This window comes from Sinohyriopsis cumingii, chromosome 3, assembly GCF_028554795.1.
Source record: "Sinohyriopsis cumingii isolate HCF-2022 chromosome 3, ASM2855479v2, whole genome shotgun sequence".
NCBI lineage: Eukaryota > Metazoa > Mollusca > Bivalvia > Unionida > Unionidae > Sinohyriopsis > Sinohyriopsis cumingii.
Genome location: NC_142963.1, coordinates 104,358,601 through 104,372,996, shown reverse-complemented (window position 1 = coordinate 104,372,996; position 14,396 = coordinate 104,358,601). Strand labels below are relative to the sequence as shown.

Here is a 14,396-nt window from a genome sequence, read left to right as displayed (position 1 = left end):
TTAAATCAAACAAAATTGTATGCTGTGCTGTGATAGAATTAAATCAAACAAAATTGTATGTTGTGCTGTGATAGAATTAAATCAAACAAAATTGCATGTTGTGCTGTGATAGAATTAAATCAAACAAAATTGTATGTAGTGCTGTCATAAATTAAATCAAACAAAATTGTATGTAGTGCTGTGATAGAATTAAATCAAACAAAATTGTATGCTGTGCTGTGATAGAATTAAATCAAACAAAACTGTATGCTGTGCTGTGATAGAATTAAATCAAACAAAATTGTATGTAGTGCTGTGATAGAATTAAATCAAACAAAATTGTATGCTGTGCTGTGGTAGAATTAAATCAAACAAAATTGTATGTAGTGCTGTGATAGAATTAAATCAAACAAAATTGTATGCTGTGCTGTGATAGAATTAAATCAAACAAAATTGTATGTAGTGCTGTGATAGAATTAAATCAAACAAAATTGTATGTTGTGCTGTGATAGAATTAAATCAAACAAAATTGTATGTAGTGCTGTCATAAATTAAATCAAACAAAATTGTATGTAGTGCTGTGATAGAATTAAATCAAACAAAATTGTATGCTGTGCTGTGATAGAATTAAATCAAACAAAACTGTATGCTGTGCTGTGATAGAATTAAATCAAACAAAATTGTATGTAGTGCTGTGATAGAATTAAATCAAACAAAATTGTATGTAGTGCTGTGATAGAATTAAATCAAACAAAATTGTATGTAGTGCTGTGATAGAATTAAATCAAACAAAATTGTATGTAGTGCTGTGATAGAATTAAATCAAACAAAATTGTATGCTGTGCTGTGATATAATTAAATCAAACAAAATTGTATGCTGTGCTGTGATATAATTAAATCAAACAAAATTGTATGTTGTGCTGTGATAGAATTAAATCAAAGAAAACTGTATGCTGTGCTGTGATAGAATTAAATCAAACAAAATTGTATGTAGTGCTGTGATAGAATTAAATCAAACAAAATTGTATGTAGTGCTGTGATAGAATTAAATCAAACAAAATTGTATGTAGTGCTGTGATAGAATTAAATCAAACAAAATTGTATGTAGTGCTGTGATAGAATTAAATCAAACAAAATTGTATGTTGTGCTGTGATAGAATTAAATCAAACAAAATTGTATGTTGTGCTGTGATAGAATTAAATCAAACAAAATTGTATGTTGTGCTGTGATAGAATTAAATCAAACAAAATTGTATGTAGTGCTGTGATAGAATTAAATCAAACAAAATTGTATGTAGTGCTGTGATAGAATTAAATCAAACAAAATTGTATGTAGTGCTGTGATAGAATTAAATCAAACAAAATTGTATGTAGTGCTGTGATAGAATTTAATCAAACAAATATTTTGTGCCGTCCTTAGAATTAAGTAATGTTGTTTCGTCCATAAATGATGATATCCTCTGTTGGCGTCATGTCAGAAGGATTCTCGCTTTGCCCTGGTATGATCGCTAGTACCAGGATAACATGAGATCAATCATACAGTGAGATTTGTAAGTTGGATCCTTGTCACCTAGGGAAACATTTTACTTTTTTAACAAGTTTAGTTTTGCTGATGATATGTAATACGCAAGTTTATAAAAGTCGGTATGCGTGACTTTTTGGTCAGTTTCATTTAAATTACTATATTTTCTCTCTCTTTGACAGCTCAGGAAGTCTAAGTGGTCAGATCGTCCGCCTCGGAAGCAGAAAGTGGCGGTTCGAACTGGCTGAGTAGGCAGGCCATCATGCTACATGTCTGCGGCATGATGCCACAGTGCTAGACTTTACTATAAGATCCCACACTGCAGACATCGTAGCGATATGACTGCAAAATCGTTAAAGCTACGTTATTATTGCAAATCACACTAGCTGTTCTTATAAACGGTCATGCTCCTGCTTTTGTCAAGTTGCGATTTTAAGGAGATATCCCCGCTACATAGAAAGCAAGCTGTTAAATTTACATTGATGTGTTACGAGAATATTAAGCAGTCAGTCAGACATATGTGTGGCAGAGTGCAGGCAGACCCTCGCAGGAGGGCTGATAGCCTGACCCCAAAAACTCGCCGAGCGTTATGCCGGTGAGGGATAGATTGGGAGTGCATGTCGCCATATATATATATATGCTGGTGACTTATGGACGAAAATTTATTTAAATTCATGGAGCCATTCGAAGGAACGATATCCGGACCGGGAATCAGGTGAGAAATCGACTTTGATAAGTTTTCAATGTAGCACAGTAAATATTAGAACTGTATAATCAGGAGAACTGAATAGCACGACTTGAATCGGTTTATATTTATTTTATTTCATTTATCATCACTAGAGGTTGTTTAAGTTTGTATGTATAAGCGTGTGCATTAGCGTTATTTGTCAATAAATGTAACATTATTCGTGTGTTTTTCGTTGTCTTCTTCTTTTGAGGGACTATTGCCTGTCCCAAATATTCACCCTCTCCTGTGTCAAGTAGTCGACTACGTGCAGAGAGTTCGTGACATTTGGCAGGATCTCCAAAACACGACAGGTCGGTTAGTAACTCACTAATGTCCTTTTCAGTGTTATTGTGAGCATGGCATTGTGCAACGCCCACGCGTACCCAGCTTGTTATGGAAAGCCGCAGGTACCCGGCGGTGATCAGAATTTTTCCCTATATTATTATATGGGCAACAATTAGCGGCTCCGATAACAATTAGCGGCTCCTAAAATGACGGTGATTACAATCTTTCCCTATATTTTAATAGAAACTACAATTAGCGGCTCCTACAACAATTAGCGGTTCCTTCTACAATTAGCGGCTCCTAAAACACTTTTAATCTACGGCTCCGTTAATAAAAATCACAATTTACGGCTCCAGAAACACGTGAAGCTCAGTCTACAAACTACAATCGCCGGCTCCTTCCACAGTAACGCCGCTGTAATTTTGATCTCCGTCTTTACTACCGAACGAGATTTCAACTCAAAAACGAGATCTACTAAGCTATTATCTATGGAAAGCCGCAGGTACCCGGCGGTGATCAGAATTTTTCCCTATATTATTATATGGGCAACAATTAGCGGCTCCGATAACAATTAGCGGCTCCTAAAATGACGGTGATTACAATCTTTCCTTATATTTTAATAGAAACTACAATTAGCGGCTCCTACAACAATTAGCGGCTCCTTCTACAATTAGCGGCTCCTAAAACACTTTTAATCTACGGCTCCGTTAATAAAAATCACAATTTACGGCTCCAGAAACACGTGAAGCTCAGTCTACAAACTACAATCGCCGGCTCCTTCCACAGTAACGCCGCTGTAATTTTGATCTCCGTCTTTACTACCGAACGAGATTCGAACGAGATTTCAACTCAAAAACGAGATCTACTAAGCTATTATCTATGGAAAGCCGCAGGTACCCGGCGGTGATCACAATTTTTCCCTATATTATTATATGGGCAACAATTAGCGGCTCCGATAACAATTAGCGGCTCCTAAAATGACGGTGATTACAATCTTTCCCTATATTTTAATAGAAACTACAATTAGCGGCTCCTACAACAATTAGCGGCTCCTTCTACAATTAGCGGCTCCTAAAACACTTTTAATCTACGGCTCCGTTAATAAAAATCACAATTTACGGCTCCAGAAACACGTGAAGCTCAGTCTACAAACTACAATCACCGGCTCCTTCCACAGTAACGCCGCTGTAATTTTGATCTCCGTCTTTAGTACCGAACGAGATTCGAACGAGATTTCAACTCAAAAACGAGATCTACTAAGCTATTATCTCCAGCTCCTACGATAGGAATTACATCACAATTAATACTTCCAGTTCAGTACCCACGAATGTAGTTCTAGTCTATTTTTAGAACATTTTTTCCTCTCTCATTTTGATGGTGATAGAAGAGTTTTATTTATGCAGTTTTGGTAGGGATTTAAAGGTAACTGTTTATTCTTGATAATATGAGCTCAGGGTGTTGTTGTCTGTATGTATTTTGGCGACAGTGCACAGTGAGTAATAAGGCCTTGGTGATGATCCGGAAGTGAAATACGTGTTCTGGTTACATGCTGTTATGTTGAGAGTCAATGATCTAAAAAAAGAGCAGGTCAACCTTTGACAAGAACTTCACCGTGAAGTCATCTTTGAAGGTATTTTAGATTAACATATGATTTGCATTGATTGTCACACAGTGGAAAGGTCAGTACTGAGAAACAAATGTAGAGAACATATAGTAAAATTAATTGTGTACTATGTCCGATAGTAACGCCGCTGATAATCTTGAGCTCCAATTTATCTAATGAACCGAACGAGATTTAAACTCATAAACGAGATTTTAATCACGTGATGACATATTCGGAATACCATCATCTTATCCGCATAAGTGTGTTGTATCTTAGAAGATGGAGAATTATCGATTTATGTTTTAGAAGAGTGAAGGCCAGTGATCCAGTATCATTCGATGCAAGGTATTTTTTTTTTCCAATAAACGAATAATTATAAATATAAACGTTTTAGGCAGGTATATTATAAATAAATATCATAATTAAACCAACAGCCCCTGTGATCTGTACTGTAGTATAATACATGAAAGACCTCGAAATTACGTATCTCATGGAAGGGTGTAGTGAGTTGGAGCTTATCGCGTAGGTTGGATTTAAATTGAAATTCTTCAAATGAACTCGTGAGTAAACAGCTTTCTAACCAAATGGTGTAATAATTGATGATTTTTGTCTCTTTATATTTAACTAGTCGTTAACTAGAATGGGCAAGACCGCTCCTGTGGCCTAGGGGTTAGTGTCCATCTCGGATGCGGGAGGTCGCGGGTTCGAAGCCCGGCCGATTCATACCAGAGATTTGTAAGAAGGGTAGTAACAGCTGCCTCGCTAGACGCTCAGCATTAAGAGGTTAGTGTTAGGACTGGTCAGCCTGGTGTTAGGATCATGTGACTGGGTGGGATATATTTGTGGCATGATGCCCCAGTGCTAGACATCACAATAAACTGAATAATTCCTAAAGCTACGTTAAAACTCCAAAACATACACACTAGCATATACTAATAGGTATATCATCACGCCATTGGGCACTGTTTTTCTTTGCCTCAGGCTCTATATTATTTGTATGTAAGTAAAAGCACACAACACCAGCCCCTTATTCAGTTTAAGAAATATCACGAATGGCTTAACGTTTGCATTAAACACCTGATATTATTGTAACACTTTGTGCTTATTTGCTTGTTTTTACTCAACAGGAATGATGTAGTTTATAATATTCTGTAAGCTTTAAATAATTCTGTACATTTCCATTATGTCGTAATGTACTCGCACAAATAATAGGGTTATTGTGTCCTTTCATTTCAATATATTTCCACAATTGTCTTTAGTATGGGGGACATGGGTCAGTTATTTCCCCCTTAATATTCAAGGCAGCACTTGCAAATCTGGTTTACTTTGTCTATGTTCAACTGATACTCATGACTTTCTGAAAAGTGATTTTTGTGCCTCAATGAAAGAGAGAGTAACCTTTACTATAGACATTCCTTTAAAAAGGAATATCAGATTAATCAGTCACAGTGTGAATGTGGTATTGAAATTTGTTCAAATGACTGTATATGTCTGTATAATAGCTGGCCCTGAGTTAGTACTTTTATGTTGTCTTTGCTATGTTCATTAAATAAACTTTCTTGTATCATGCATTTTGTACCTTGGCATTTCATTGGTCTTAACTGCTGATATAACTTCCTGTCTGCAGCATGTTTTATGTATACATGCATGATACAAACCAGAAATCACATTATGGTAAATTATAGATACTGACATGGGTGAATTGTAATTACATTCTTTTTTTGTTTTGTCCCATTTGTACCAAAACACCCACCATCATGTTGATATTGAAATTTACACCAAGTACAAATTTTTATTATTATTATTATTATTATTATTATTATTAATACTATGGTGCTTCTGTTATCTTTTCAGTAGTGGTGATGATAATAATATTATCATTATCGCAAATAATCTCAGTATTTGTATCATAATGGCACATGTATGTGTTTGTATTTGTCCCTCATTGCATATGCTTTGATATGGGGGGAGCGGGGCAGTAATACAAATTTCAGTCAGTAAAAGTCATTAAGTTTGTCAGGTTGGAGTTTTTTTAATGGCTTGATCACAAACAGTATAAATGCTTTGCAGAAATAATAAACGTTTTTGTAAAGTATTGTTATGGTATTTTGTGTTGTAATGTTTTTTTCACTGTTATGAAATGGGCCTGTGTGTAGGGATTTAGCCAGGTGACTTAAAGATATAATTTTTATTTGCACGAAAGTTGTGCATTATTTCATGATAAAATAAAATGTGTACATTCATTCAGGGCTGACATCAAAAAGTTTATTTCCAAATGCTGTGCACATTGATGGCCCTTCATTTAAAAGCAGGGGCCCTGCCAAATTGATTCAAATTGGGCCCCACGTTTGATAAGGCCATTACTGCATTCATTGCAGAATGCAAAATATTAGGATACAATTTCCACTGGATTTTTCATTATTACCACTAGGAAATACACTGGGTTTATATTGTGCAAGGTGCAGCAATTTTGTGGGATGGGTGGGGTGGGGTGGTCTTCTGTGCCCAAATACAGCCATAATTGCAATGTAAATACTATATACTGTTAGTTTCCAATCTTTTTGTATCAGGAAGAATTCCCAACTTTAGTATTCAATAAGGTTTTATTCCCAACTATCAACCTAGAAAATTGTTTGTGAAGTCCTAAAAGAAGTTGGCAGGATGTTCCTTGGTGACATAACCAAGTTGCTGTACATTATTTTAGGACAATTTTAAACACGTAAGAATTTATGCTTGCTATAGCAATTATTCATGCTGAATGATTGCACTATATGAGGCATCCTATGTTTTGTTTTATCTTTTGTATTGATTTTCATTGCTAGCAAAATGATTTTATTTTGTTTGCCTTTTTTATTTTCTGTTACACTTTATTTTATCAATGAATAAAGACCACATTGATAATATAAACTGCACATTACTGTTTGATTTGCAGAGAATTTGCTGATGGAATTGTACAAGAACTAGATAAGAATGATGTAGAATGGAGAAAGAGAAGAAGGCTGCATCAAAAACAATATATCGGTAAGGTGAGTTACAGTGGACAGTATTGCAAATCTTTTTAACAAGTATTCACATAAATTGCATCCCATGCAAACATGAAATATTGCAATAAATTTGTTTCTTAAAAATGAAATCTCTTTAGATGGGTCACTTGATAATAGGGTATATTTGATTACTGTTAGCGTTAGATTACATGTGAAAAAGTCCTCCAATTATGATGTTACATCAGTTTGGTTGGGAAATCTATCTGTAATATAGGTCAATAAAAGAGTATCATAATAAAGCAGAGTGATTGTCGGTTATTTGTTTTAAAAAATAAGGCTTTTCTTACATGGTTTACATTAGTCTCATTTAGCATTTGTCCCATTTTTGTGTATCACAATTATATTTTGAATTTTCAGGGAGTGTGTGACTTAGTCATGAAATGTAGCACATGGATATTTTACCTACTTATGACAGTTTGTGAATTGGTATTTTTAAACAGACAGTGCTATTTATATAGCTTGTTTAATTTATGGCATTTCTTCTCAGTACACCCCAAACCATTGTATAGGTAATTAATCAGAAAATTTGATGTTAGTATAAGCTTTTAAAATGGTTCAGTCTTATTCAGACATTTCCACTTCTAAAGTGTGGTTTCAGATGTTTTCACATTTTTATCAAGGACTGTATTTTGTATGTGTCTGGCACATTTTAATTTTGAAATGGTTTTTTTATGGTCAGTGTACTTATCTCTTGCAGGGTCCAAACTATATAAGGCATATTGGTTAGTAAAAAAAATGATTGCCATATAAAAAAAAATGTTATTACATGCATTCTGTGAGAGATGGCTTGCAGTTGAATGGCACAGCATTGTATGATATGTAACATTTCTTCCTGTCACATCATAGTTGATGTGGCATTTGTACAGTTCTAAAGAAAATTATTGGTAAAATTATTTCCTTCCTATATATTCTTGGCAAAAATATTCCTTTATAAAACAGGTTTTCCCACCATGCCATGTGATATGTGATTATAGATGTTATACTTACAGCAAGAAAAATTAGCATTTTGTGAGACAAAGAAAGGAATTGTAACTATGTAACCTTTCAGGCATGGAATGTATCTTTTGCTGAATATATCTGACTGTTTGCTTCATTATAACGTGATACTGCTTATAACACAATCGCAGCATGGCTCCCATTTTTTTAATATAAGGTGACCTCTCTTTTTAACACCTAAATACATGCTATCGGAAAAACCAATTATTCTTATCCCTAGCAGATTTATATGATCAAGAGGTTAGTTAAAATTGATGACATTGAACTTTCAATGCACATTTTCTGTAGGGAAGTTTTTCAAAAAATTTGTTAACTCGATCCAGCTTATATTGTGATGTTATTCTTTGGACCTGTGAGCAACACATTATAAAGGGTTTTACCTGTATGTAATTATATATCAAATTTACAGAGTTATATATTGTCATACACCTAGTACATAATGTTGAAAACAGAAATGTCAAAGTTTGGGATATGATTGGAGTTTATATGATGTATACAACTCTATCAGAATTTCATTTTCCCCCCTTCTTTGTAAGTCCAGTCTAGGGTCATGGGTATGAATATATGGTGTTTTTCAAAAGTGGGAAAAAGATAGGGACAATGTTGCTATGCTGCACACTTTTAAGTCTTGAAATATACATGTTTCTTTATTTCAATATTTTCCTGATGTTATATTTCCTTTTTTCAGATGGGTATGATAAATTGACATCTTATGGTATTGGCATACATGGATGTATTGATAGGTATGTATGCATACATACATACATACATATGTACATACATAAAGCCACATTCAGTGGTTAGTGTGCCAGACTCAGGTCCATAAGGGGGTGGGTTTTGTTTCTTACCATAGGACCAGTCTGTTCTTGGCAAGACACTTGACTCCAGTTGCCACAGCACTAAGTAACTGACCTTCGTTATTATACCTTAAAGCACCAAAACAAACGTAGCAGAGAAAATACATAAGTGGTTATGATCTGGCAGTCTCAAAGGTTTCTAAAGTTGTGACCCAGGTAACCCAATGGTCATATAAACAAATTAGCAATAGCAAACATTTAAAACTTAAAATTATATTAAGTTCTAGGTAGAACCTTTAAGACCTATGATGGTTTAAAATTTTAAAACCAAAGGTACATTTTAGACCACTCATAAATCATGTCCCATAGTTAGCATATTGAACTGTGTTTTTATCTTGAACTGTTTGTAAGTTGCATGACACAGTGAACATACACATGCATATACCACACATACACGTACACAAGGACCTAAAATCTAATAACATCCATTGGGAAAACATCTTGATTTAAATAAATTTTATTTACAGTTGGACTAAAATGTAAAAATAGTTATTTTATAAGACATTATTTTAGTAACAGATGTTTCCTATTTTAAGTGAAAGTGCAACATTAATGGGAAAGCTGAAGATTCTGCTGTGAATGTTTATGCAAATTTGTTCTATTCATTCTTCAGCTTTTTATTATATTTCATTTCTGTTATGTACACAGTTTATCTTGACAATGGATAAATTACCCCGCCTTGTGTGATACAATGTATTTTTAAGCAATCTTATTTTCAGTTTTTTGCAGAAGATAATATGGCTACATGCTGGAATAACTAATAGATGACCAGATATAGTTGCCTTGTACTTTGTCAATACAGTTGTTAAATCCCATGGTAAATGAAGACAATATCAACTCACATAATGCAAATTATAAAGTAATTACATGTTTATATATATTATTGTAACTGCAGTTAAAATGTTGAATAATTGGCATCTCAGTATTGTCAGTTTTTAAAATGAAGTCTTGACAGGTATGTATTTGACTTGGAATTGTAAACTGAATAAATTTATTGCAGTGTTTATTATGTCTTCCTGTTCACACTCACGATTTTAAAGGTGGGTATACTTTCTTAATGACTGTTTTATACACCCATACAAGGAAATTATATGCCAAAACAAAGTGTTACTGTAAAAATTGAATTACTTGAAGACAGTAAATGAGATATTCAAATGCAGGATTAACTGAGCTATGTCATCTCTTCTTGGACTATGGATGTAAACAAAGCTAGATATAATTGGTTGATTGGTCAGTCATACATCTATTTGTTTGCAGGCCTGGTGTCACACATGTAAAGCTTACTATTTTGTACAAATCTTGCATTATCTCTGCTATAGTAACGGCTAAGAGGGGCAGATTTAGAACATTTATGAACCATATCATATGAATGTTTTGCTCATCGATCTTAATTGTTATTTCTTAATTGTCCTTGAAGCAAATACTGTATTGGCATTTGGTTTTGGTATTATAGGCAGTGTATCCCCTAGGGGTGCAAGACTGAGAGTCAAAAATCTCCTTGGTGTCAAAACTGGGGGTCAGACTGAGTAAAAAATAAACTTTGGTATCAAAACTGGGGGTCAAATTAAAAATTTGGGGGTCACTGAAGCGCAAATGAGGGTGAAGGAAAATACTGATTATAGGGGAAAAAAGTATATTACAGTATTCTCATGGTGAACTAGTAATTTTCCCAGTGTCTTTTTGATAACAGAACAATGCTGTTGTACACTACACAATTTGTGCAACTACCACTATGTCACAAGTTTACATGACCAGTTTATGTGGTAAGTTGGATTCCAATAAAGTTTGTAAAAATTTAGTAAAATAACAAATCTTGTACATTTCCTGTACATTAGTAAAAATACAGACAGTATTTAAAGACAAAAGAGAACTTTAACTTCCATCACAAAAGCCGATATAAATTATTAAATTTTGTATATGATGCTAATAATATTATACTAACCTACTTTTCAGGGTGTCCAGTAAAAGTGAGAGGCACTGGAAATGGCATAGTTGCTGCAGTGCAGATGGCCTTCTTAGCAATGAAAATGCCTTCATATATGGTGCATCACATGTAAACCAGGCAGGTTTTGAATTGAAAGAAGGGTAATACAGGTCAGTTAGAAACCATTGCAAGTGCCCTTTTGTATATCTATATATTGTATATATTGTTTAACTCTTGTCCACAATTGTAAGGGTCATATGTAAGCAAGATATTGCAAAGCTAACTTTTGTCCATGATTGTAGATTATCATCTGAGATAATATTTGTAAACATGTTTACCTGGCTTCGAGTTCAGAAAATTGTTTCGTCCATTAGAAAAAAATGTTCTCATTTGCCAGGTAGTTTGCTAAAAAGTAAAACTATAAAGTAAACAGACCTTACCTTGTTTACGAATTTGATGGGAAAAGGACCCACATCCTATATCTCTTATTGTCTTAGGTTTTTATATAAAGTTTGTGATCAATTTTATATAAAGGTTGTGATCAATATAGTTAAGAACATATTCCTATTGTAACATCTCTCAAGTGAAAGCTGTCTTTTAGTTGTGTTCAGTTGTAATTTCACATGATTTATATACTTCATTTATTCACTGAAATAACAAAGTGCTTACAGATACTTTTGGACTGTTTTAGGATTAGAGTGAATTCCTTCAAGGACATTCTAGATTATATCATTGTGATGGATAAGATTATCACATCGGCACATTTAAGACTGTTGGAACTACAGCACATTCAAGATTAGAATCAATTTGGAACACCACTGTAATTCATTTGGAACACCTTTTTTCCTTTTGGATCTGTGAGAGCTATTTGGGATATATTTCATAATGTAAGCTACTTTTAAATTTTCACATTATCTGTGAAAATAAAGTATTTGTTGAATTTTACTTGTTGGTTTCACTTTTTTCTCTTTAAGATCTTTGAGGTATAATACCTCTAACTTCAGATCAGCATGCTCATCTGATTGAAAATAAGAGACTTTGCTCTGTAAGTGTTCTATATATATGAAGTTATGAATGCAAGTACAATTAATGTGAATCCTTGTTATACTTTAATACCTTGTATGAGTTTCAAAAAATGAAAAGATGGCAGAAATTGGATTAATTAGTATAGCAGTTGCTTCCCGCTTCATTTTTGTCTTGTCCTAACCATATCTTTGGAGACACCCATTCGGGTCATCATCACAGACATCTGGGTCATTGCCATACCACATTTGGGTAATCATCACAAGTACATTTGGAACTCTGTCACACCACATTTGGGTCATCATCACATATACATTTGGGTCACCATCACATATAAATTTGGGTCACCATCACATATACATTTGGGTTACCATCACATATAAATGTGGGCCATCATCACATATATACATTTGCATCACAATCACATGTACATTTGGGTCAGTATTATTGTTTCAGGTCTGATGTTTGAAAAACCATTTATATATTTAATGTCTTGTGAGCATTGTCAAGCATAACATGTAATGAAAGAATACACTTTTTGGAATCCTTAGAAGTTAAAATATCATTGGTATGGATAGATTGGATGTAATACAATAGTTATTATTCTATGCATGTATTTTCTTTTTCCAGTGAACAGGATGATACAAGTTGTTCAAGTTAATTTGGCAAATTTCCTAAAATTGCCAGATTAAAACACCTGCAGTATTTGTTACATGTATGACACATGCACGAAATGAAAATATGCCAAACCACATAAACACAAAAATAGATCCCTTTTTCTTTCTTAAAAAAACCCCTTTGTTTCTCTAAATTTACATTTTCTTAAAAACATTTCTTCTATGATCACATCTGAGTCATCATTTTTAATAGACGTCAAAATACATGTACTCTGTATCACTATTCCAAGCTGTGTCTGCAGTTTGTATATGTACTGTTCATTCAGAAACATCTAAGAGACATGGTAGGACTGTGGAACATCAACAAAACATGGAGGATGTAGTTAATGGCATGGTACAAAATTTGCACCAAATGGGCTGAACTCTTTTCCGAATGATCTATTGTCATTTTGAAATATCAACAGTTTGTGAAGGAAGGACACATTGATATCCATATCTCTTTTTAAAATATGGGCTTTTAGAAATAACAACCTATTATTCTGTTGACTGCCATTGGATAGCAAGTGTTAAATACTGATTTATGCTGCAAAAATAAAAGAGGCAACATCTTTTGAATGTTTTCATTTTGCATAATAAGCTAGTACTGTTTTATGTAGCCTGCACACTTGGTCGGCAAGCTCCCAAACAGTTGGAAGAATAAAATGATCCAGGTCATTTTAACTTTTGTTGGTTTGAGAAACTACACTTTCTTCTGACAAAGATAACTGCTGGTGTTCTTCTGTGAAATAAGAGACTCGATAACTTGTTTGAATGGACGTGTAGAATTTGTTCATATGCTCCTCCTGGTGTCAATATTATTTCGTGTACTCAAATTACAGGTTTTTTTTCTCTAAAATGTTGAATTAAAAATGAAGGGAATCTACTTACACCATACATGGTAATTTACAGCGGCTTTTCTACATTTATTATTTTTATATTGTAACCAAACAATGCATTTGAACCTGTTGTAAGCTGTTATTTCAAAGACTTTAAAGAATATGGTCTCTTAAGACAGGTTTATTTTAACAAGTCAGTTATAAGAAGCATTTTAAAAAAATGCTCTATGTCAGGGATGGAATATATTCATGGTGAATGTGTCTGTTAATGCTGGTTTAACTACATCAATACAATTTAATCTTAATACAAATTTTTTTCAGGAGCAGAGAACTGTTAAGCACCAATGACAGAGGAAATTCAGGACCTGAAGGAACTGTGTCAAAATAATTATACAGAACTTGATCCAGATTTTGTTAGAATTATACAAGAAGCAACAGAGACTTATCAGATACCAAATGCAGCCGAAGACTTTTATACTACTAAAAACTTTGTTTTGTCAAAAGTGATTACAAAACTGTATCATCAGATGTAACAGAACAAATTAAATTGAATTATAATTATTATCCATACAGTTATTATCTTTACTACCATGACAAATAAAATGTTTGCTTTTTACATCATGTGCTTAAGAATGAATCTAATTATCAAATCACATCACTAGCATATACCAAGAAATTAAAAGCAAATATTGTACAATTATAATAACTATGGTCTTATGAATAATGACATTATGTTAAGGTAACAATAAATACAATTCGGAGAGAGGAGCTGAGAGAGTGAGATGCAAGAAAAAGTTTTTATTCTCGCACAGTCCTCCCTACGTGATTGCCATATAATAAAATGTAATTTGTCATACAGAAAAACCAAGATAATCAAGCATGATTAAAGACTTGTAATGTCACATCTAAAGGCATTCATTAGTCTAAGTCAGTGTAATTGTCGT

The 14,396-nt window shown here is 33.6% G+C and overlaps 1 protein-coding gene across 3 annotated transcripts; it reads left to right on the top strand.

Annotated features, from left to right (window-relative positions):
- Positions 1–4,256: 4,256 nt before the first annotated feature.
- Positions 4,257–14,016, top strand: LOC149803454 (uncharacterized). Of its 3 annotated transcripts, XM_089953157.1 has the most exons (5): positions 4,257–4,461; positions 7,049–7,137; positions 8,845–8,899; positions 10,967–11,107; positions 13,774–14,016. In XM_089953157.1, exons 1-4 carry the CDS (start codon positions 4,340–4,342, stop codon positions 11,100–11,102), a joined length of 402 nt encoding a protein of 133 aa, XP_089809283.1. In that variant the 5' UTR covers positions 4,257–4,339; the 3' UTR covers positions 11,103–11,107; positions 13,774–14,016. The 3 variants fall into 3 exon arrangements, with proteins under 3 accessions (XP_089809283.1, XP_089809285.1, XP_089809284.1); XM_089953159.1 differs by lacking the exon at positions 10,967–11,107; XM_089953158.1 differs by lacking the exons at positions 4,257–4,461; positions 7,049–7,137 and adding an exon at positions 7,149–7,882.
- The last annotated feature ends 380 nt before the right edge of the window (positions 14,017–14,396 follow it).